This window comes from Triplophysa dalaica, chromosome 11 (assembly GCF_015846415.1).
Source record: "Triplophysa dalaica isolate WHDGS20190420 chromosome 11, ASM1584641v1, whole genome shotgun sequence".
Lineage (NCBI taxonomy): Eukaryota > Metazoa > Chordata > Actinopteri > Cypriniformes > Nemacheilidae > Triplophysa > Triplophysa dalaica.
The window spans coordinates 20,679,911-20,705,693 of NC_079552.1; the positions used below are offsets into that span (position 1 = coordinate 20,679,911).

General features: G+C 37.4%; 2 protein-coding genes across 4 annotated transcripts in view; one reads left to right on the forward strand and one right to left on the reverse strand.

Moving 5' to 3' along the window:
- Positions 1-770: 770 nt before the first annotated feature.
- Positions 771-25,783, reverse strand: part of mcph1 (microcephalin 1) — a 39,796-nt gene continuing 14,783 nt past the window's right edge. For all 3 annotated transcript variants that reach the window (XM_056761317.1, XM_056761318.1, XM_056761316.1), the window contains exons 11-15: positions 25,065-25,102; positions 24,085-24,247; positions 23,927-24,004; positions 2,065-2,302; positions 771-1,083 (exon numbers count right to left, since the gene is read on the reverse strand). In XM_056761317.1, coding sequence (XP_056617295.1) covers positions 1,031-1,083; positions 2,065-2,302; positions 23,927-24,004; positions 24,085-24,247; positions 25,065-25,102 — 570 coding nt within the window. In that variant the 3' untranslated portion in view covers positions 771-1,030. The remainder of the gene's footprint in view (positions 1,084-2,064; positions 2,303-23,926; positions 24,005-24,084; positions 24,248-25,064; positions 25,103-25,783) is intronic.
- angpt2a (angiopoietin 2a) lies at positions 7,483-23,128 on the forward strand. The gene is made up of 9 exons (XM_056761319.1): positions 7,483-7,848; positions 12,492-12,647; positions 13,607-13,728; positions 13,918-14,144; positions 17,098-17,225; positions 18,109-18,210; positions 18,293-18,459; positions 20,690-20,820; positions 22,108-23,128. The coding sequence occupies exons 1-9, from the start codon at positions 7,564-7,566 to the stop codon at positions 22,266-22,268; spliced, it is 1,479 nt and encodes a 492-aa protein (XP_056617297.1). The 5' UTR covers positions 7,483-7,563; the 3' UTR covers positions 22,269-23,128.

Here is a 25,783-nt window from a genome sequence, read left to right on the forward strand (position 1 = left end):
AACGCTTGATTCTTAAACGTATGCGAGGTTAACGACATAAACTTGTAATCATTTAACTTTTGACACGTTCGTGAATTTATAACGGCCTGTTACTGCGGGGAAATTTCCACGCCTCGAAACATGATGCGGCACAAAACGAAACGTAATAGGTTGCTTTACCTGTCAGTCATGTGGCCTCTGGTCTGGCCTTGGCCAATGAAAGCGGTGATTAGTTCTGGCTACGCGAGACTAATGAATTGGTGACAATTGCCTCATATAACTTGTTTCCTCATAAATGTATAATGTTACTATAATGTAAAAATGTGTCTAAAATATTATCGCTTTTTATGTCATCCACCTCAGCTTTACAGTGCAATTACCTACTATAGGTAGTAAACTGCAGTTTTTGACTATGCACATAAATAATAACGGAGAAATGATTATTCTGATACAGTGCTGGCTATGTACAGCTATAAAGCATAACTGCTCCTGTATTTCTATTATTAAAATTATTAATTTGTATGCATATTATAATGCATAAACATTAATGATGGGGTAAAGCAATAACATATTTGCTAAAATGTATTAATGTTTATTGTCACCAAAGTAATTCTGGAAGTCGATGAAATTAACTGTTGCTGAGTTTGTTGTGTATTAACAGACAGATAGCTTCAGTAAGGCTCCTTATTATTAGCGTCAATGTTATTTACATAGATTTGTAATCATAATAAATTGTCAATCTTTATTCAGATCTAGAAGTGTCCTCATCCCTCTCTTTGCAATGTATAATCCAGTATCTTTGCATTATAACATTTATTTGAAGAATGTTTCACAGTTAAAAGACAGTTTTATTAAACTATGTTAAACAAAATAACAACTTAAAATACATATTTAAAAAAATAAGAAAATGATACAAACCTGAACTTTAAAGTGTCAGACATACGAACATTACAAAACAGTAGCTAAACATGAAAAAAAAACATTCACACTTCCCAAATTACAAGGATTTCACATTGACCATCATCATCATCACCGATAATCACATTGATCTTCATTCCACCACATAGTTTTTATATGGGAGTAGTGTGAGATGGGTGACACTGTCTGAAAAAGGAAAATGTGTTATGTAAAACAGAGCACATTAAAATGACTTGTATTACAATATACTTTTCTGTTTAGTTACAAATTTTACATTCACAAAAAATTTAAATTGTAAACAATATGATGTACTTTATATACAGCACAGTAAACATTACACTATTATTCTGTATCAATAGGGGGCGAGAGAAGAAGACTGTAAAAGGTGCCAAATAATTAATTGATACAACATGTTAAATTGTTCTCTGATATCTATGTGGCTTTATAAAGTGCAAAAAAATATATATAAAGTGAATAATAATGTTGAGCTCTACACTGATTTGCTGTTTCACTGCGTGGCTCATACCAGTAGCTCACACAGCAAACATATAGCTACTGTCAAGTGAAATGGAATAAGTGGATAAAATCACTTCTTGCGGTAGGGGTTGTAATGGCAATATAGTCGGAATCGCCCCCCTTTTAAATCAGTATAGTAAACGTTACGTTTACTATAATAAATAATGAAGGTGGTCACACTTCAGTATAGGGGGCAATTCTCGCTATTAACAAACCATTAACAATGACTTTTCCCCAGTAAAGTCTTAATTTGTTACTTATTAATAGTTAGTAAGGTCGTTGTAACGTTTAGGTATTGGGTAGGATTAGGGAGTATGATAATGCAGAATATGTAATTTATAAGTACTAATAAACAGCCAATATGCCAATAATAGACATAATATGCCAATAACAACTAGTTAATAGTGAGAATTGCCCCCAAACTGAAGTGTTACCAAGTATACGGTAATATTTTCCTTTGGACTGCCACATTAATACTTTTTACAAACACCATTACATGCCTTGATATCTAAACCTTTTCTTAGCTAAGCAGTGATGATACGTTATCATCACATGTCAAATGGTTTGTTGCGCTCCCTCAAAAAACGTGTGCACCAGGAGCCACTGGTTTTTGGTACATCTTGAGAAATCATCATCAGTATGTCATCTTACCTAAAACCCACTGTTCAGTTAGACTATGGCTTCCTTCTGGTTTCTTGCCAATATACTCTCCAATGCAGATTCCTGCCTGTCGCACGCTCCGGCACACAGTTCCTCCACACAGTTGAATGAGCTCTGTCAGACTGCTGCAGGGAGGCTGCGAGTGCGGCGACACAAACATGGGAGGCTGATCCTGGAACAGATCCTGCTGATGCTCCCCAGCTGACAGATGCTGCTGTAGCCGGCATATCTGCCATAGAAGAGAGAAATGTTAAGTACACCTGCAGGTCTGAGTGAGTACAGAGAACAAGTAGACTCTGGAATACTCTGGAAGAAGTGGGTCTGAAAGAGAATACGAAATATGATGGTACGTGTCAAAACATCAAACATTTAGCAAAAGAAAGCAGAAAAAAAAAACTACCCTGGAGGGCTGACCAGATCCGCCTGGCAGAACAGCTAAGACCGGCTTAGGCCGTGTTCAGACTTGACTTTTTTTGAAGCTGCTAGCATCTGTTTCACATTATGATCCTATGGCGTAAAACGTGTTTGCAAAAAACGTCCCAAGTGCTTTTTTTCAAACGCCAGCGTCGGCGTCGTTTTATGCCGCTCAATCGAGTCTCTTTTGAGGGTTGAAAAAAGTTGGAAAATACTTTTGTATAAATGTACGTTTAGATTTCACACAACTTCTGATTGCATTTCTAGCGAGGAATTTGTATAGTAGTTTTGAATTATTTGATTAGTTATTGCAAAAACGCTCTCTGTTTATAATTCAAATCTTCTGTGATTTCCGTTACGCTGCCTATCTGTTTTCCTGGGCTGCCTTCATGCTCAGGCGCTGCCTCTGAGGTCATGGCGTTCGGCTGCTATTTGTAACCAACAATCAGCTATCTTGTCAAAAAAGAAGTCAAGTCTGAACACGACCTTGAAAGAAAATGGCATGAGTTTGTGTAAATGATGATAATAATCATTTTTGGGTGAACTATTCCTTCAAGCCTGTACAGTGGGTCTTAATAATCTGTAAGAGGCCTTTAATTAGTTATTCGATGTAAAAAAAATCAATTTGATATGATTACAAAAGCATCTTTATATATCTATCAAAAATGCGTCAGGAATGAGTTAAGCGTCCAAACGTTTTGAAGCGATCAGGAGGAGGCGGTACACCCGCGCACATGAGTGATGGGAAGTTCATTGTGTTGGGTATATGTGCATGACAAAGGTCTTGTGATGTTCACTGTTTGCGGTTGATCAGGGTAATACATCATAGATTACACATAATGGCATCTTTTGCGGCTCGTTTGAGCTCCCAGGGCTCCAATCTGAGCGGGCTATTCTCTCTGTCCAAGTGCTCTCAATGGTGCACACTAAAAAGTAGACTTCTGGCACGGCACACATTCACATCACTGTTGAGTGCGCTCGGGGGGCGGGACTCTGGAGCGTGCTCCATGACTGCCATGGGTCAGTGACGAGGCTGAAAGGGACAATCTGCTCTGTTTTACAAATATGCCTGAGTGTGTTAAGCGGCTGAAGAAAATAGGAATACGCTGAAACAATGTCGGGGAATAGTTTTAAAGTGCTGGACCATTTCAGACTTATGTTTTAAGCTTCATTAACAGAACTAAAGGTAAGAAGTTCAGAACTGAAGGAATGCAGAACAACAAGAATGATCTACTTCTTATAGAACTTGTAAGAAGTGCCAATTCTTTACACATAATTTGTTCAGCTACAAAAAATTGTCATCCATTTTTGGAACCGTGATTCATTTCATCACTATTCCTGAGGTACTGCTGGAAGTGAACACACTTGATCACGGGTCAAATATAAATTGTGCCGGTATTAAACATTATTTATTTATCACTTTTAATGGCTTGGAGTAAAAGAATGCAGGGATGTAATCTAGGCAAAATCCGTGTGCCTTAAAAATGCTTACCTTATTAGACTTGTTTCTAATTTCCTCTTTTCTAACATTTCCAAAAGTGATAATAGTAATAATAAAGCATGAATAGACATATAATCTACAATAGAAATGTTTGGTAATAATATATAAAACAATTATTATTTAAAGTTAGAATAATCTACTGTTTTGTCTGCAACCAGAAAGAAGGTCTCTAGCGTGATGAAAAGAAAAAATCCTCTCACCAGAATAAAAGAGACAGAGCATTTGCACGCTGTAAACTCTGATTAAGAAACAGAAGGACATTGTATATTTCCTTCTTCCTGCAACTTCCTTCGTACATGAAATGATCAACACAAACACAAGCCCTCCCACGCATGTGATGAGGAAAGGTGATTCAGCCCCTGCACCTGAGTGACAGCGGGCCTTTTCTCTCCATCCTCCAGACGGCACTATATTGCGATTGCATGCAGAAAACAATGAAATTTAAGAAAATAATTTATTGAAAATAAAAGGGCCGGAACAAACGTGGAAATGTTTTGGTGGACATTTCAATTCTGATCTTTCTGGGGACAGATAAAAGCCACTAAGTCCCAGGGAAATAAAAAATGTCAATTCATATTTGTTCATGAAATATTGCAGCGTCGATAGTAAAAAGTGTATCAATGTGGGTCATTTTCTTTTTCAAATTCATCTGCTCCCATAATCTTCAGGTAAAATCTGAAAATGCACTTCCGTCCTGAAATGACTATCCATCTCAAATGACCAAAACTAGACGGATTGGGCGGAGCATCCGTTTACTCCTCCCCTTCAACTGTCAGTCTCCTGCCAGCTTCATTTCAAAACCAATGCAACAGCTGTTTTTACACATCCAGTCCATTTCCAGTTAAAAACGCAAGCCACGCCCACTCATTTTCTACAAGGAAATTCACTCTGAAATGTGTCAGAATACGGCAGACAAAACAATCGCCACTTCCGGTTCATGGGGACTTTAACTTTATTACATCAGTGATGAACAGAGTAAATATAAAATCCGTGCATCATAACCAATTCACAAGCTTTAAGACACTTTGACGTTGAATCTTGAATAGTTTAAATTTTCCTTTTTTTTTAAACTGGCATGGTGCTAGCAACACCAAGGTCATTGGTTCAATTCAAAAGCAGAAATGTTGGATATGTGGATTTCTACCAAATGCACAAAAATGTAAATCAAAGTTTTCACTTACATCAAGCAGTTTGTATCAAAATAAGGACTATATATCGTTGTGATATGACCCTTGTAAAACACACAAACAAGATATGATATACTGCCATGATAAATGTTATATGTTATGCTTTTGCTTGCCAAAAAAACCCTACTATTTGTCAAAACACAAAAATGTCATGTTTGTTCCGGTGCATTTCCACTGAAAACTGTGACGCACTCTAGAGCGAATAAAAGCTTTGATGGTCATCATAAAGCAATGTTCTCTCAGGTGTTAATGGAAGTGACGACAAGGATGCATGATATCCAAGCAGAGGAGACACCCGAGGGGTTAACAGACAAAACATCCTCCGAGCGGAATTATTTCCTCACACAACACCTGTCTTCCGCTTCCTTCATGTCAGCTTTTCAGCCCGATATACTGCATTATCATCCAAAATGAGAAATTGCAGTAATTCATCTTAAAAATGTAACAAATTTGTCAGGATTTGAATACAGTTTAAACTAAACTGTACTGATGTGAAATAAGAAACATCTATGATTCTTTTAGACCCAACTGTTTAAATTGTAATAGAAATGTAGTAATTTTACAGCCCCAACATTTGGTTAACTGTATTCTTTTAACAAATTTACAAGTATTCCTGTAGCTTGACTGATAAAGCACTGCATTAACAGCGCAAAGGTCACGAGTTTGAACCCCAGTTCCAAGAGAACTCACAAACCGATAAATTCTAAAGCTTGCGTAGCATTGAATACTGAAAGTCACTTTGGCTGAAAGCATCTGACAAATGGAAGAACGTAAACGTAAACCTATAAACACAAACATCTACAAAACTCAAGATGTGATAATTCAATAATAATAATTCAAAAGCAACCGCAAACATCTGATACTATGACAAATGTCAAAACACAATCAACTGCGGCTCCGTTACAAGAAACAGCGATGTGCCGGCAAGAAACGCATGACCATATCAGACGATGTGGGAGGAATTTATCAGACGATATGATAACTGAGAATGAATATTTTTAGATGTTCCATTAACAGGGATCAGGAATCATACTGAAAGGACATGAGAAGTGCTTTTACAAATGTCATCTGTCTGAGAGCCAGATACTTTCATAAACAAACTGACTTTTAGATTTTCTTCCCAAACATATTCCAGGAATGAGTTAATATGACATTTTTCATGAGAAACTGTTTTACATCAATCATTTATTCAAAGGATTTGACTAAAACATCTATGAATTTAGAATTTCTAAATATTTGTGGCCCTGGACAGCGAAACCAGTCTTATGTGTCAATCTTACAGCTGAATAAACAAGCTTTCCATTGATATATGGTTGGTAGGATAGGACAACATTTGACCGAGATACAACGATTTCAAACTTTGGAATCTGAGGGTGCAAGAAAATCAAAATACTGAGAGAATCACCTTTGAATTTGTCCTTGGCTTAGCATATTACTCACAAAAATAAAGTACATATATTTATGGTTGAATTTAACAAAATATGATCAAGGAACATGATCGTTACTTAATTACCCAATGATTTTTGGCATCAAAGAAAAAACAATCATTTTGACCCAAACAGTGTTTTGTTGGCTTTTGTCACAAATATTACTGTGCTACTTAAGACTGGTTTTGTGATCCAGGGTGACATTTGTTATGCACTATTTAAGTGGTAAAAACTCAAGTCTCCAGTTTATGTAAAATCTTTCGATGTTGAATATTGATCGCTCGTATAAAATGATCCAAGAATGCAAATGTCACTTGCATTTGTTCTCGAAACTAAAAGGGGTTTCTTCTCCATTTTACCACACTTGCCTATTTTCAGTTTAAACAAAAAAGTGGGGAATGAATGGTCAAACATTCAGGGGTATCTGTGCTTTGAAAAAAATAATATGCAAGGTGAAAAAAGGGTGCACATATGGACCTGTAGTCATATGGTCTGACACAGACATTGCTGAAGCTGCGTTACTTGAACTATACAGCTGCATCCTGAACTGATTCTTTGAGAAAAACACAGCCATTGTTGGCCGTCCTCTCCCTTCGAACTGACCCACTGTCATGTCTTTCTTTAGAGCACATGCAGACCAGAAGGGAAGTGTTAATGAGAGCTACTGAGCTCCTGTCTGGCTTGAGAGCTCTTCACACTGCTGGATTGAGTAGCCACGGGTCATGGGAGGAGCCCATTAGACCGATGAGGGGCGAGTACGAGCCTGCGAGCAAGTGTCACTCTACCAGTGCCTCTGTGACACAGTCTCCTCCTACTCCTCTTGATGGTATATAAATGAAGCTCACACATAATGCCAGAGCACAATCCTGGTGCAGGAGAATTGAGTCATCTTTCTTCATCTACAGCTCCAAGAAGGGGAAACTTTACTTGCACTGCTTGAACGAGCACTATTGAAGACTTGATGAAAATGACCGGAATATTATTTAAGTTTTTTGCTTTAAGTTATTGTCTGTGTTTTGGAGAAGGAATTACTGCAAATTCAGAATCGACAGGGAAGAAACAGTACCAGATCCAGAACGGTCCATGTTCTTATACCTTTCTGCTGCCGGAGCCGCAGAACTGTGGAGGACCTTCAAGCTCCTACAACCAAGTTCAGCGTGATGACATGGTGGACTACGACAGCTCGGTCCAGAGACTGGAACAACTGGAGAACATCATGGAGAACTACACGCAATGGCTGCAGAAGGTACATTCTTCTTGTACATCAATGCACAGCAACAAGAGTAGATTTTGCGTTCAAAAGCAGATTGGACATTAAATGTACAGATTGTATTTTGTTGCAGACTCAAGTTTCATTTTGGAGTTGTGTATTAGGTTGTGGTTGAAAAACATTTTTACAACCTCAGGTGCACCACAAGTTGTTACAACGGATCCATCCATCCATTTTGTACCGCTTATCCGAACCACCTCGGGTCACGGGGTGTTACAAGGGATACTTCACCCAAAAGTGGAAATTCTGTCATCATTTACTCACCTTCGAGTTGTTCCAAATCTGTATGAATTTCGTTGTTCTGATGAAAATCTGTCTGATTATAAGCATTCTTGCAAACATCTTTCTCTGTGTCCATCAGAAGAAAATAAATTCACACACATTTGGCAACATTAACATTCTGTCCAAACTCATGACAGCCACTTTTTTGACAAAATACATTTGCTTCTCTGCATTTATTTATAGTAGAAAGGATTTCTCATCGTCCCCTAATTTCTTTCTGTATTTTTACTTCTCTACCAGCACATTTATGGCAGACAAACAAAACTAACCGGTGTAAAATGTATTTGTTTGTTGGAAAAACACACTTCTACAACATGCTGTTTTATCCAGCTACAGTAGCAAACAGCTGCCGCAAATACTGTACACATGTTGATGATGGAAACGTAATGAAGTTCAAATCCAAACATTACAATACAAAGGAAACATGCTGTTTTTATAAACAGCTGAAAAGCCAGAGAACGCTTTGACTTCAGCATGAGTTTCACACAATGAAACAATGTCAGAAGTTCACTCGAGCGGCTTAAAATCAGGAAACAGCACTGAGCGCTTTGGTTTGAAGGAATAAACATCATTCCTTTCAATGGCATCAGCGAGGCAGATAAGATGAAGGGGCAGTCAAACATATCTCATTATATAAACTGACCAAAGCTTCTTTCATTGAATTCCAAGAGCTGGATTACATTAACCAGAAAAGACCAGCGCTTAAACCCAACCAGACTGACCAGACTGGGATGTAAATTGGGTGTCTAAGGTTCACGTCAAGTTCAAGCTAAAATTGACATTAAACATTTACTGTACTCAAGAGAGGGTGGATCTAATGCAAAATAAACAGTAAGGACTCTTAAATATTTTGATTCTACAGCTACAAGTGCGGACTTCAGTATAACGCATTTTGTGTCCCAGAGTAAAGTTAACAGATAGACAGAATTAGTGTTGCCAGTGTTGTGTGAATTTGGCAACTTCTGTAGGTTAAAGCCGGAATGTTGTTCATCAACTGTCAATCTTACGCTAGTATATTTATGAAAATAATGTTTTGGTATTTTGGGTAGGGTCATTGGGCAAATTTCAGGCTAATATTGATTGTCCATGGGCTGGGCTTTGGTTACGATTATCTGGCAACCTTGGGCAGAATGAACTGATCGGTTTAGTTCCACATACTCAAGCTGTAGTGTTTTTTGTCGTCATATGAAAGTTATCTGACTGGTTGAAAAGCACATTTAATCTTTATTTCTGTTAAAAATGTATTGTTTTAAGGCATGCTTATTTTAAAGGGGTCATATGGCGCAAACGCGTGATTTTCTGTGTCTTTGGTGTGTTATAAGCTACTCACACATGTATTACACACTTAAAATTGCAAAAACAAAAGTGTGGGAACAAAAGATGCATTCTTTCTAAAAGCGAATGCTCATCCAGACCTGCCTGAAACGCCTGGTGTAACCACACCCCCACAAATCTACGTCAGTTGGTGGTATGATTTGACTAAGATCGCCCAAATGTAAACTCAAGTAAGGTGTGTGTACATGTCAGTACAATTGAAGAGGAACCTGATGTTCCACATTTGGTAACAGGCGTTACATTTCCCTCACTCGCTTGCAGTATTCGACCAACCACTACGCACTGGTTAACTGGCCTTTTCAGAGCGATGAGCTTTGTAAAAAATCTGCGCGTTTCAGAGAGGCGGGGCAAAGAGGAGATACAAACATTCATGGTATGTGGAAAATATAGCGTTTTGAACCTTAAATCGTGTATACACATTTAATTACCTCTAAAACAAATAATTATATTTGTTTTAGCCGTTTCATATGACCCATTTAAAAAGACTAAAGCACTGCCATTTTCATTCAGATAAGTTGCAAAAACATTGACTTTTATATCTTCCTGAGAGCAAAATTAACAATATTTAACAGAGTTTTTGGGGTCTTCTCCCAACAGAAGAACGAAGACCTTAAGGTAATAGCTCACCCAAACATAAAAATTCTGTTATCATTTGCTCAGCCTCTTGGTATTTCAATCCTTCATGACTTTTTTTGGAGAACACAAAAGAAGATATTTTGAAGAATGTTGTTAACTGGCCACCATTCACTTCTTTTGCATGGACACAAAACCAATGAAAGTGAATGGTGTTCTACTGAAGAAAGTCATAAAGGTTTGAAATGACAAGAGGCTGAGTAAATGATGTCAGAATTTAGATGTTTGCGTGAACTACCCCTTAAATCTGATGTCAGAGGAAAGCACCATTTTATAAATGGACCATTGCACAGAGGAATGTAACAATAAGCCATATCTGATTCATAAGTGGCCTAAACACTTTATTTATTGTGCCGGTTAAACAATGTGTCAGTATGTGGCCGCCCTTCCATGTGAAATCAACACAAACAAGTTGCAACTGATTATATCACGAAGCATCAATGGAACGTCCTGCTCGCAGTTCCTTTGACAAATCATGACACCCTTCACGTGTACCCGTGCTCCACAAAACACGCACGAGAGGAAGACAAACAAAATCGACCTGATTAAACAAGCTAAAAATATTCATACTACAGTGTCGTGACTCGTGACTGTAAATTGCTCTTCCGGACAAACCGAGTGAGTAAACAGCGAAAGACACTCCAACCGTCGCCATTTTTTTCCTTTCAGCATTCTAGAAATATTTTCATTGAGGATGCAACTTATCACTCATCATTTCCATCCTGTTTGAGTGTTGGCTAGTCTACCGCTCAGGAACTCAATACAGGAAACCAACGTACGGATCGGAGCTTCAGACAGTGCTATATACAGCAATCTGCCTATTCTTTTACTTTATTAAAATATAAATTGTTTAAAATGTTGAGATCCAAAGGATTAGCCATAATAAGAACAAATTCTGAAAAAATCATATAACATTTTGACAGTGCCGTAGTTTATCATTTCAAGCAGCATTTTTCAAAGGAAATGACCACCTGCATGTACACTGAAGTTTATGTTGAGAAGCTTGACAAACAAACTGTCTGCTCAACATCTGCTAAAAGAGGAAGAACTGCCTGCCAAGCACACATATTTCTTCAAAGTGGGGATTATTATTATGACAACTGACAGCCAAGATATGATTTGCCTTTTGACCTACTCGAAAAGGGGTCGCGATGACTGACGATTGAGACGCCAGAAACAATTACTCCATTATAATGAGATCTGAACTCAATGCTGGTAAATTAAAGCACAGTGAGCCGGAACAAATCTGTCAGGATACTCAATAACTCTCATAATGAAATTCAAACCACTCAACCAAGGGTTTGTTTATAAAAAAACAACATTCATTCTGTCATCATTTATTCATCCAAATGTTGTTCCAAAACTATGGGTTGCTTTTGGAGAATGCATGAAACAGGGCATTATAAGATCTTACTTACTGATAATCTTCATCGCCCCCACAGCTTTAAAAACTCATAGGTGGTATTCACACGTGGTACATTTTCAAACATGCAAGATGTCAAGTTTGATGCTAGAGATGCTAAAGACCTTTGGTCGGTCCCTCACACAAAGAACACATATGTCTTTAGAGTAGGGATGCACGGATAACATTTTTAAAAAAAAAATCTGGTACTCGCCGATACCGATGCCAGTACCTTTTTGCAACACAATGAGACTAATGGACACAGAATAGCTTCATAATTATATACATTCTGAAAAAATATATTTTATGACCTTTTCACAAACTTTCAGTGCAAATTCCACAACAAATTCCAGTCAGTTCTTTAAGTTATGTCACGTGAGGTATCAGTCTTTGGTATCTGTGCATTTATATGAGTACGAGTACATGAGCTTAGTATACCTATACTGGTGGTCGGTGCATCCCTACTTTAGAGAACTTCAAATTTAGTACACAACATCAGTTCAAACACTATTTTTTTTATGCTATACATTTTTTACACAATTTGATTAAATTGAAAACAAGAGATATTATGGAATATATCTTCGTTTCACTGAAAATAGAAAGACATGTAGGTTTGGGTTTATCTGTGGGTTGGATAGTGGCCACTTAAGTTTAAACATAAAAGAGGAAAGGTTACTTGGAAAAACGCTTCATATTAATGACATGGGATTTTACATTGTGTCTTTCTGTTTGGAATTTTACATTATGTCTATACGTTTGTCATTTCAGAGGTGCAGGCTGCCTTCTATATTCTTACCTCAAAAAAGTATTAGACAGGAACAAACTCCATTTGCAAAACGTACATTCAGCTGCTAAATACAATACCAGAACACTCCTCTCTTGCAAATCTGCAGTAAATACTTGTAGAAAACAGACAGATGTGGCATCATCAGCATCTACTTAATCACACGTCTGATGTCTTTCACAGCTGGAGAACTACATCCAGGACAACCTCAAACAAGACATGGCCCAACTCCAACACGACGCCGTACAAAACCACACGGTGACCATGATCAGGATCGGGACGAGTCTACTGAGTCAGACGGCTGAGCAGACACGAAAAATCACAACTGTTGAAGCCCAGGTGAGCACTTTTGTTACGTGTGTACTTCAGTAAACACTAACACTGTTAAAGCTAGTAAGATGGCTTGCAATAAATGTATAACTTACATTTTAACAAGGTGGCAGTTGAAATTTTATGTAAAAAAAAATCACGAAGACTGGTCTTATATACATATTACTCCCAAGATAAAATGCTGCTACAAATGTAGTCAACGTAGTAATAAGTGTACACAATGTGCTAATATTTAGCAAAATTTATGCAAATATAGTTGCTGTTATCTGTCCTGTTAAAATCCATTTAAGTAGGTTGACAGAATGGATTTGTTTGGAACTATTGAGGGCTCCATGAACCATGTGACCACATGTGAGATGGAGTGTCATAACTCTCATATTCAACGGCTCTGGCCAGTTCCATTTCAAAATGCAATGGCTGATTTTACACATCCAATCAAATCGCAGAGAACGACCAAAGCCTCGCCCGCAATTTTTTTCCATTTAAAATTACATTTCATTCTGAAATGTGTCATAATACGGAAGTAAAGGCAATCCTAGCTTCCGGTTCACGGGGACTTTAACACCCAAATCACAAAAATCTTTATTCTATCATGATAACCAATGGTTCGTATAGCATTGGACTGAAAGTCTCTTTCAGGCATTAAAAATGGTTCTCTGTCATCTCATTTGTTCTTGCATGTATCATGACTAAACACCATGAAGCACTTCTACTCTACGGACCAGAGTTGACTTTTGAGTGAATGCCTCACATTACAGTTGGTAGATGAGAAAACCTTCCTTAAGTGAAAGTGAAACATAGAAAAACACTAATGAAGACTTCATAGATGTTATTATATGAGCAGTCAGCAGTTTCATCCTTGCCAAATAGTTCACGTAATGAGACATCTTTTCAAGGATGTTGCAATTAAAGCCGAGTCTTATCTGAGAGCATTCTGTGGGAAACACCAAGTCTTTTTTCATCTTTAGGTTATTAATCAAACAACTCGACTTGAACGTCAGCTTCTTGAGAACTCCATTTCCACCAGCAAACTGGAAAAAGAAATTCAGCAGCAGATAAATGAAATCGGCAAACTGCGTGATAAGAACAGGTAATTAATACAACAGTTCACAGTAAACAAGGCAAAAGTCAATAAAAAAACACTCAATACGAGATCTTTGCAAAACACACAAGGAATGCATATCAATTTAAGATTATATTAACCAACAACCTTTACTATATATATGGTATAATCCCCCCTTCGATGTTTTAAATGGTACATCTCTGGGATTACCCTCAGTTTCCTGGAGAAGCGAGTAGAGGAAATGGAAGGGATGAGAAACACAGAGCAGGACAACTTAAAAGAGGAGAAAGAGCAGCTGAAGAAACTGGTGGAGAAGCAGACCAGCATTATAAAAGAGATGGAGCAGCAGTTGCTCCGCGCCTCCTCTGACAACTCTGCCATGAAACAGCAGCAGCAGGAGTTGACCAACACAGTCAACAATCTCATCCACACCATCTCTCCGGGTAAGCCCCCGGCCGCCCGTGTCAGTATTCCACTTATCACATGTGAGATCGGGGACAAAACAGACTCCCAAAACAATCTCATGCCAGCTCACCGCCAGCTGTTCAAATGTTTGGGAAAAAGATTTGACAAAAATCAGTCCGCTGCTTAGACAGAGACACAGAGAAAGATGATTATCAGTAAAGTACAGAAAACACAACATGCTGTTTTTGTCATTGCTCCAGATGAACGACAGAGTCTAGGTACTGTTAAAAACAAAAAGTTGAATCATCATCCAACACTTTCAATATATGAAAAAGATACAGCGAATCATTTCTGATCTGTATGATTTTATGTAAGGTAGTGGTCACCAAACTTTTCTACCACTCAAAAAGTACAAATAAATTGAATCAATTGAACCTCTAGCTTGAGGCCTTTTATGTAACCTATAATAGTGGGCCTATTTGAATAAACTGAAATCCTTTTTCCACTTTTCATATGCAACTAATGGCTGAAATATACTACAAGACTTTTGATGAGATCTTGCCTTAAGCAAACTCTGTAACATGTAGAGGTGCCATTTTCAGAGTTAAAAAAAAAGACTATTTCAAGGACTTTAAATCACACATTCCTTAAAACATGTGGATAAGAATGAGTTTAACAAGACCTTAACTATTTAGGTATTTACTGTATCAAGATTTGTTATTTATAAAGCATTTATTTGGAGTTTATTTGGTTTACTTTTATTAAGTAAATACAGTTCATAGATGGAAATGTTATAAATAGGCCCTAATAATAACAACAACGTCAATCATTCATTTTAAATCATTTATCTTTTTCTTTGTCTATGTATTAATGCTCTGTTTCACAAAATAGCCAAAGGTCTGACAATGTAGTATGGAATATCATATTCGGCTAATTGAAAACATAAATAGGATGTCGGCAGGCAGGTCATCTCCCGCATGAGATAGTACTGGAAACTGAGCAGTTTACCATCACTGACAGACCTGCGGATCATTCACAATAACAACTTTGTGAAGGGGCAGTTGTCTTTCACACAAGCTCAACATTAAAATACATGCGCGCTGGCGTGATTGGCGGTTGGGACTTTTTGGAAGAAATTATGAAATGCTTGCGGAAGGTGTGTATTGATAAGGGGGCATTAACATTTAAAACTCGTGAAATACGCAGGATGCGTCTGTGACAACGCCCAGTATCAGCATCCTCTTTCTGAATAATTCGCTATATTACACAGCTGCTCATATCTTATTGCTTTCATGAAATGTAATGTGAGCACAAAATGAGATATTTGGAAGAGTAGAGGAAAGCAAACAATTCTTGGGCACCTTTGACTACTATTTAATTTTTCCTTCTATGGTAGTGGATGATTTCCCAGAAGTGAAAATTGCTACAATTCTTCCAAAATACTTTTCTCTGTGTTCATCAGAACAAAGAAATGTATACAGGTTTAAAATTAAACGAAGGTAAGCAAATGATGACAGAATTTTCATTCTTGTGTGAACTAGCCCTTTAAGGATGCACATTTTTCTATATCAAATCAAGTAAAATCATTAAATGCCATTTATCATGTTAAAAGATAGTCCCTCACATTTACTAAACATAAACACTAATGATCCATGGTTTTGCTACAGTAACCATAGTTTAAAAGTATTTGTAGAAAAAAACATGGCTATACAAATTATACCACAAAACACAGTTAAAGGAATAGTTAACATTCAAAATGAAAATTCAATCATCATTAAGTCGTCTTAAACGTGTGAATTTCTTTGTTCGGTAAAACAAAAAATAAGATATTTTGATAAATGTAACCCAAAAATGTTTGTCTTTTATATTGTATGGACACCAAACCAATGCAAGTCAATGGGAACCAACAAAAGAAGATATTTTGAACAATGTTCGAAAATATTTTCTTTTGCGTTCTGTAAAAGAAAGACATACAAGTTTGAAATAACAACAGGCTTTGTAAATAATTACATCAGTTTAATTTTGAAGGTGAACTATTCCTTTAATTTTTAAATGCTACAAAAATAACCACCAGCCACATAGTGACTCTAACAGTATCTCAATAAAGCCATAAAAAAAGGTTTCATAAATCAGTTAAAGGAGTCTTTTACGGCTAAAACAAATATTATCTATGGTTTTAGATGTAATGCAATGTGTACACACGATTTAAGGTTAAAAAATGCTGTATTTTCCATGCATCTTTGTCTCTCCTCTTTGCCCCGCCTCTCTGAAACAAGCAGATTTTTAACAAAGCTCGTGGCTCTGAAAAGCGAGATGTGCTATGATTGGCCAGGTAACCAGTGTATTGTGATTGGTGGAATACTGCAAGCGTGTGAGGGAAATGTAACATCTCTTACCATGTTTGGAACTTCAGGTTCCTCTTCAATTGTACTGACAGGTACACACACCTTACTCGCATATACATTTGGGCGGTCTTAGTCAACTCATACCACCAACTGACGTAGATTTGTGGGGGTGTGGTTACACCAGGCGTTTCAGGCAGGTCTGGATGAGCATTCGCTTTTAGATAGAATGCATCTTTTGTTCCCAAATTTTTTTTTTTGCAATTTTACGTGTGTGATACATGTGTGAGCAGCTTATAACACACCAAAGACACAGAAAAACACTTGTTCGCAACATATGACCCATTTAATTCTGGTCCTTGATTGTGATTGGTTGTGCCGTGTTCTAAGCCATTGTATAATCCCCCCAAACATACAGCTGGCCGCATTACAAGTATCACTGCGCCACAGTATGTTCCTGCCTCTGTGTTGCTTGGCAACACCTTTGCAATAATATTTTTGATTAATATCACTACGTTTTGTTTTTGGAATCCTTTCTATGTATACGGAATAACTGTTTTATAAAAGCAATAAGCCCCCTGATTTATAACAGCTAGGATGCGTTGTTAGGCAAATAAACCTCTTGTCACAAAGAAATCTCTTTTTCTAGGTGGCAGTTCAGCGATGATGCAGGATAACCCAGACCAGTACAATGACTGTGCCGCAGTATTCAAGTCAGGGAACAAAGAAAGTGGGGTCTACTCGCTGATCATACCTGATACAAAGCAACAATTTAAGGTTAGAATGACATACTTACTACATTTAAGGTCATCAGCCAGATTAGACTTTGCTATTTTTTTCATTTGTGACTCTGGCCAACAAAACCAGTCTTAAGGCGAAAATTCTAATTTTTTATTTTTTTTCAATATCTCAAAGCTGAATTAATAAGCTTTCTATTGATATCTGGTTTGTTAGGATAGTACAATATCTGGCAGAACAACATATGTTCACAAAGCTGAAGGTGCAAAAAAGCTAAATATTGAGAAAATCGCCTTTGACTTTTTTATACATTTACGGTAGGAAATTTATAAAATATCTTCATGGAACATGATCTTTACTTAATATCCTAATGATTTTTGGCATAAAAGAAAAATCTGTAATTTTTACCCAACCCTGTATTTTTGACAAATCCTAAAAATGTTCCCGTGCTGCTTAAGACCGGTTTTGTTGTCCAGGGTCACATTTATTAAATCTGAAAGAGAAATTATTTTTTGCTTATATTATTATGTGTGTGTGACACCTCATTCAATACGGCCATTCAAACCCAAGTAGTGAAAGACCAACAGCTACCACAATAACATGTCACAAACATTTAAAAATAAAAAAACAGTCCTGTGGTCCTTGCAAACCGACCAGCAAGAAAGCCAAATTCTCCTTTCCCTTTTTTTTTAACATGCCTGCCGACAGACAGCGATCTCCTAAGATACCTTTCATTAGCAGTAACTGAAGTCTGGCAATTCACCATCCTTTCTCACTGCTCAGCGTATCGAGAAAGTGGCCCAAAAGCTTATTTGTTTATGTTAAACCTCAAAAGAAAGGCATGACATGAGATTCAGTTTATACAGAAGAGCCATGAACGACCGAGGCAAAGTTGCCAGTCATTTACCGTCTGTGTTTCCAGGCCTACTGTGACATGGAAACAGATGGAGGTGGATGGACGGTCGTACAGAAGCGCTTCAATGGCCTGGTTGATTTTCATCAAACTTGGAAGAACTACTCGGCGGTAAGAATTCAACAACACTCTTGCATCCTAATTTTAGTTTCGGTTTTAAGTTTGACGCACGGATCACTTGTTTCCACCTCAGGGCTTTGGTGACGTCTCTGGTGAATATTGGCTGGGAAATCAATTCATCTCCAAGCTGACACAAGCAAAACAGCATGTTCTTAGGATAGATCTGATGGATTGGGAGGGAAACACAGCCTTTTCCAAATACCAGCAGTTTTCACTCGATGGAGAGAAGCAGAACTACAGGTAGAATTATACTGTACTTCAAACACACTGTCATGGGATGTTGAGCAAAAACTCAAAATATCATGTACTTTTGTTACTATCCACAAATACTAATGATCACACATCCCAGCAATATGCTGTAGAGAAATACTGAGATATAAAATGCCTCCCACACCTAATCACAACGCGTTTCATATACACAGACTCTCAGCGTGATCTCTTGTTTGAAATGAAACCCTAGGAAGCTGTGTAAACTGTTGATGTGGTACACACCCATATAAACACTGCCGCTGGTTTAACTCATGCTGCCATGAAATCTCCGGAGACCTGGCACACAATTGTCAAAGCTCCAAATGAAATATTTTGTCATCTGGAAATAGTTAATGCCCGAGTAACGCAAAAACATGATACAGTGCAGTCTGAGTGTCCCCGGTACAACTTTTGCCATTTGATTCCTAAACAAGCTAACGGCTAATTGCCGTTTTTATAGTAATAACAAAGCGACAGAAGAACAAGATATTATGTCTCCATTCCAAAGCCAAGTAGCTGTGCACTTCCTAAACAGGCACTTAAGGGGTGATTCACATTTTGCGTCTAGAACCCATAGACTGTATAAAATATGGACGTAGTGTCTGTGACGTCACCCGTAGGTTTTTGAAGAGTAACAATGAAGCCTCAAGTCGGTTGAGCCGTTCGTCGCTATCTTGGCATCGCGGTTCACTCCCGGATAATCGAAATGGCAAAGAGGCAGGACGTGGTTGGAGCCGACGTGCCTGGATGCTGAAACATATGGAAGCAAATAAGAGACATAATGTTTTGAAATTGAACAGCCTATGAATCCTTGATTTTGAATTATTTTACTTTGGAAACCATGTATCTGAATTTATTTGTTTTGAATTTACCTCTATGAAATTTAAATATGAAAATTCTTGATTTCCAATTTAAAAACTTGAATTTAATGCTTAACATTCAGATTAATCAAATTTGATTGCTCTTATTCAGATCTCAAATTTCAAGTTAATACTTTTCAAAGAAAACATATGTCTAATTCGACTGCTCAAATTCAGATTCAGGAAAAACAGTTGAGCCAAGAGCCCGTCTGCAATTGAACCGAACCATTGAACCGAACCATTGAACCGAACCAATGAACCGAACCGACGTCGGTCGAAAAATAATAATAATAATAGTTCCAAAAAATAATTAGCAACAACATACTTTTGTTCTGTAGAGTCTGATTGTACATGAACAGCAAACTTACCGGAGCGCCTCGTTTCCCTAGAAGTCATCTTCTTAACAGGTTTAATATCCGTGCCTTGGCCTCTTCTTGGATCATGACAGACAGTCAGGTTGTCGTGCTCTGATAGGCCGCCCGACGTCGGTTCATTGGTTCGGTTCAATGGTTCGGTTCAATGGTTCGGTTCAATTGCAGACGGGCTCTGGGCTCAACTGTTTTTCCTATCCTGGGTAGCCCGGATGTTACCATGTGAATATTTAACTAGAATCTTTCGATCTGAATTTGAGCAGTCGAATTAGACATATGTTTTCTTTGAAAAGTATTAACTTGAAATTTGAGATCTGAATAAGAGCAATCAAATTTGATCAATCTGAATGTATTTTATCTGAAATTCTGTAAATTGATTTTTTTTTGTATCAGAATTTGTGAGCATTAAATTCAGGTTTTTAAATTGGAAATCAAGAATTTTCATATTTAAATTTCATAGAGGTAAATTCGAACACAAATAAATTCAGATACATGGTTTCCAAAGTAAAATAATTCAAAATCAAGTATTCATAGGCTGTTAGACTTCAAAACATTATGTCTCTTATTTGCTTCCATAGAAACAAACCACGCCTGCCAAGCTCGACGTATTGGTGGTTCACATTTAAACATTTAAAGTGGTTTACAGCTTACTCTTGAGGTAAATTACCTGAAACTACCTGTCACTCAAGTGGCAACGCCCTTAATTATGCAGAATTTTAAGGCTTAATATAATCTTAACGGATGTGTTATAAAACAATTGCCGCACTAGCCGTTAAGAAGAAGAAGCCTAAACAAAGGATTTATGGCTTATATGAACTGAGAATACATTGAAAGAACTGTGCTACTAGATGTATTTATGCTGTGATCATCAGTCTCCATCGTCACTGAGCTTGTCTATATTGGTTGGTTGGTTCTTGTCGACCAACTTTCTGAAAAGTTGAAATATTTTGACCAAGTTCCCAATAAGAAAAACTGATGGCCTTTTCACAGGATACAGATCAGCGGTTACAGCGGAACAGCCGGGAGAACCAGTAGCATGGGCCAGCCAGGCAGTGACTTCAGCACAAAGGATGTAGATAATGACAAATGTGTTTGCAAATGCTCACAGATGCTCTCAGGAGGTAAGAGCAGGTTACTTTCTATTCCTCTGGCTTCATAAATCATAAATCTCCTTGTAGTGGTTTCTCGGAGTTCCCTCATCTGAACTTTGGTACTTGGCACTTGCCCCAGAAATCTGTAAAGGAGGCGCCTTGCATTTTTTGTAGTTGGGTCATGGCTTACAAGCAGAATTAGTCAGGAGTTAATCAGTGATCAGCTCATTTGGGAATTTGGCCTTGACATTAATGGTCTGGGAACTGAAGACTCGCTCTAGCTTACAGTGCTGTTTCTTTCCATGGTAGGATTGACCATGGCTTAAATACTCAATTCTCAGCAGATTTATATAGTCTGAAAGAAAACTACAACTGAATTCACAAGGCTGTTTACAGGCTTACTCTATTTAAAAAATGTCCCAGGTGAAGCACCTATAATCTCACAACATTATATATATAATCTTATATTAAAATTCATTTACACATTACATTACATATATATACATGATTTTTCTGGCTCAAAATGAGGCGGAGGTGGTGCCATCCAGAGCTTGTACACACACGTAGGCCTACAGTACCTTTAAGTGGCTTAACCAAAGTGACTTTGACATGTTAAAAGTTCTAATAAAATTAGATTAAAATTACAATTATTAAGTTATATAAAACACTTCTTTTATTCAACGAAACAAAAGCATTTTTTTTTATCAAATAAAGCTTTTTTATAATTTTCAACTAACTTTTCAGCCCACTATAGCCAGCTGAATTAACAAGTCTTACTAAATGAGCAAAGCTCATTCACATCTTGCATTCTCAGTGGTTCACTTTAAATGATTCAATTAGCCCTTACATTTGCTAGTGACTGAAAAGTTCAATAGTTTATAGTCATTAGTATGCAAGTCATTCTAAACGCAATGTGCGTCCATTATGGCGAACTAGCTATGTACAGCATACGCTGATTCAACGATCAAACCGCAAACCTTAAGACATTACAACTATGTACGTCATGTTAATTTAAGAAATTTCATGAAATTAAACGTACTTGGATGCAAAACAAACAGCCGTGAAACACAGCTAGCACTTGTTCTGCAATTCTTTTTAGCACCTCAGTGTGATGATAACGAAACAGCACCTACCCTGTGGCGTGATGCCGCAACTGCAGTTACAAATGACAGTCTGTGAAATGCACGCAACATTTCTTGTGAAGAAACCCCACATAATTTTAGCCAGAGTCTGAGGCGCCACGACATTTGACGGTTCTAATGAACACAGGAGCTTCAAATCAAAATCAGTTCATTCATGTTTATTTTTTTATTGTAGGTTGGTGGTTTGACGCATGTGGACCTTCCAATCTCAATGGAGTGTACTACCAGCAGGGACAGAACACAAATCGTTTCAATGGCATCAAATGGTACTACTGGAAAGGTTCTGCATATTCACTAAAGGCCACGACTATGATGATAAGACAAGCAGACTTTTAAACCGCACGATCCCGTGCACAATCTTCATTGAAGTCACTGCTTTCCTATCCAATAGAAAAGGTCTGACCTACATGCACTTCTTATGGACTTCTGTTTAGAAGACAAAGCATTTGAGAAAGCAGCTTTGTTTAAGTGTTAAACTGTTAGTGTTTTTAATACAACAAAATGACATGACCTTGGATGGAGCATCACCAAAGTAAAAGAAAACATGAATTCTTCTTGTGAGTGACAGGTGTTGTAATCGGGACACACACCTGCAGACTGACCTACCTTGACGCTTCACAAGATTTCTGAAATCATGTAGATGTCGAGACAACCAGAACTAGTATTTTCTATTTTTAGGGTGTTTATTTTTATGTAATGAATGTATTGTAAATACTAGATTATTTGCAAATTTAGGTTTTATATAACATCAATGTGACTATGGTACAAGAGTAAATTATAAAAAATAATGTGTGATCAATTGATAAAGCTGTCGTTTACACATGGTTTAATGCTTTGGGCCTTTTAAACCACACAGATTTTTCTATAGTGTGCTACATGTTGACGTCCATGTAAATGCACAGTAACAGTCATATAATGAAAGATATGAGCACCGCTTTTCAAATTCAACCAAATGTCCATGTAGGTATTTCTATGACGTAGTGTTTCCTAAAGTACAGATGGTGAAATGAGAATTAAATATATTTTGTATGTTTAGACTTCAAGTGTCCTGATACTATCTGTACATTCTGTTTCCATCTTCAGTTAACCTGTTTGTAATTATATGTGTACAGCGACTGGTAGAAACTTCCATTATTAAACTATTGTATTGAAAATAACTTATTTGCTATAGATACAATAAAACGTATGTTTATGTAAAAAAACGTGTCAATTTATTTAGTCATGTTCACATTTATGTGTGCGTTGTATACCAGACAGAAGTTTGCTAACCAAGGGTACATTTTTTGCTTTATCGTTTATATCAGACCTGACATGAACAGGTCTTCAAACTGCTTTTTTAGTTGACTCTGTAATTGCAGTTTTTTAAGCTTCTTCCTCATGAGAACAGACTCATTTACTGTTTCCCACGATTTGACTGTCTGTCGGTGTTTGTGATCGAGTATGCACTAATCTCACCGTAAGTTTGGGGATGAAAAGGGGAATGAAAATATGTTTTCATATCAACACAAACTCTTTTCATTGTCTGTATAAAAGAATGACATCTATTTTGGTTATTGTAGACTGCCAACCAGGGTGCCAACTCGGTGCTAAAATGTTGCAGGTTCAGTAACAAAATGTTTTATTAAGACGTTTTATGACCGAAAGGCCACTTATTTAGGACATCATGGATATATTTTCATTTCAATTAAGCATTTCGCTGAATTCTCAATAGTATTAGGTCTGTATATTAAATCTGTAATAATTCATTTACGATTAGAGTCCTATACTACAAGTATCTTTCTTTTTCAAATGTTCATTTAAACTCATCAAATTAAATAAAACTATTAAAACGGTTTTATACTAAATAAAAACAACTAGCACATCCTATAGTTTCTCAATAAATACATAAATAGCATTGTGGCAATAAGAATTCAATTCTTTGTTGTAGTGTCTTTTACAAAATAAAATTAAACATTGGACAGGTTCAGTGAGACGACAGAAATGAATGTACTCACAGGTGCAGCAGGGAAATGATCGGAAAGTTCATATGGTTCCTCAGGAACCCACTGCCTGTGCTCCAAACACCAGAGGATCTGCACGAACCAGGAATATGTACATGAAACAACCCCAAAACAAACATTCATAAATGCAGCATCACATACACACCACACACCCATTCAAAAGAGAGGATCCAGCATCCTCGTGCGATGCCCAATAAGATGTTAAGGGTTCGACGGGGACTGGCGGCCACGACGTGAGTGGTGCTTTCACACACATTATCCACCACTGTAAAACCACCCAGACTTCTGATCAACTGGAAGACAACCTCCTGCTTTCTAGAAACACAACATATGAAAACCACAAACAACAGGCTTTACTCGTGTTTTTGCTTTCACATTACATTTGGTGGCTGTCCTTCCAAAACCTTGGATGTCCAAATGCACTGTTTAACAGGAAAGTGAAAAAACACAGTACGTTTTAAACAATTAAAGACTCCCGTCGTCAAGCACTTTTTCATATATTCTACTGGTTAGATGTTTGCAAAACCCAGTGACGAACATAATGGGTGACTAATAATAATGATTTATTTAAAACTCAGGAAATATGGAGATACAAGGTTTCAGAAAGCCAGCAGTGATTTATAAAATACTAGTGAAATATAACATACATAACTTAAACCCAATCATTTCCTGAAAGTGTTTTAAAAAGGGCAATATGACCTTAAATAATGTATGAAAATGTGAGTTGGTAGAAATCAGAGTAAGACATCAGTAAAAGGGGTAAATCACACTATTAACTAGTTGTGATTATCATGCCTATTATTGGCCTACTGGCTGTTTATTAGTACTTATAAAGGACATATTCTGCATGAACGTACATTACATCCCTGATCCTAGCCAATACCTCAACCTAACAACGACCTTACTAATTATTAACTTATTAATAAGCAACAAATTAAGAGTTTATGGGGGAAAAGTTGTAGTTAACAGTTTGTTAATAGCAAGAGTTGCCCCCTATACTGAAGTGTGACTGAAATCTGTAAAAAATTACTTGTTTAGAGAGTGTCAATAAAATGACATTATGTATTTTTTAGATGACTGTTGTATTTACTTAATCATGTCCATGACAGACAAGACAACTACAGATACTTACTCAGTGGGCATGCTTGTCATTACCAAGGATCTATTTTTCTAAAAGACAGAAAACAACATAGAAAAGTTTAATACTTTCTTCACTTCTACATCACAGCGTATGATTTCATTCACCTAAACATTTTCCATCTCAGTCACATGCACTTCTGCGCTCTTGTTTTGATGAACGGCGGCATAAACCAGTAAACACATGCCGGATATCTGCATATTTAGCGAACGGAGAGGAAACTAAAGCCCAAGGTCATGAGAGGGGGAAGCGCTTGAGAGTCATTTAAGCAGAGAACAGTGTGGCACTACTTCATCCGTTCTCTGTACCCTGGCCCCGGCACAACAGCTCCATACAAACACACGAACGACCTTCCTCTCTGTTCCCCTCCAGGAAACTGAGGTTTACATCCATCAGTGAACAGGGCCACCAAAACAGCTCCATACATAACATGTTTACAAAGATGCTTTCTGACATCATGACATATACGCACGGCCAGGTGCGGACAAGCATTCCGGTTAAAATCAATGAAAAGACACGTCGGCTAAATGTGACGTCCGACCGGCCCTAAGAGGAAAAAAGTGGAAAAAACATGAAATTCTGGAGCAGGATTAAATAACATGTGCCATTGAAATTGAAAAAAACACTTCTGTCAAATATGACACTCTTCTGGTTTAGCTGAATTGTTTTTGAGGCGTGTGCACAATACATTTAAGCTGTGTAAACAGTGGCCC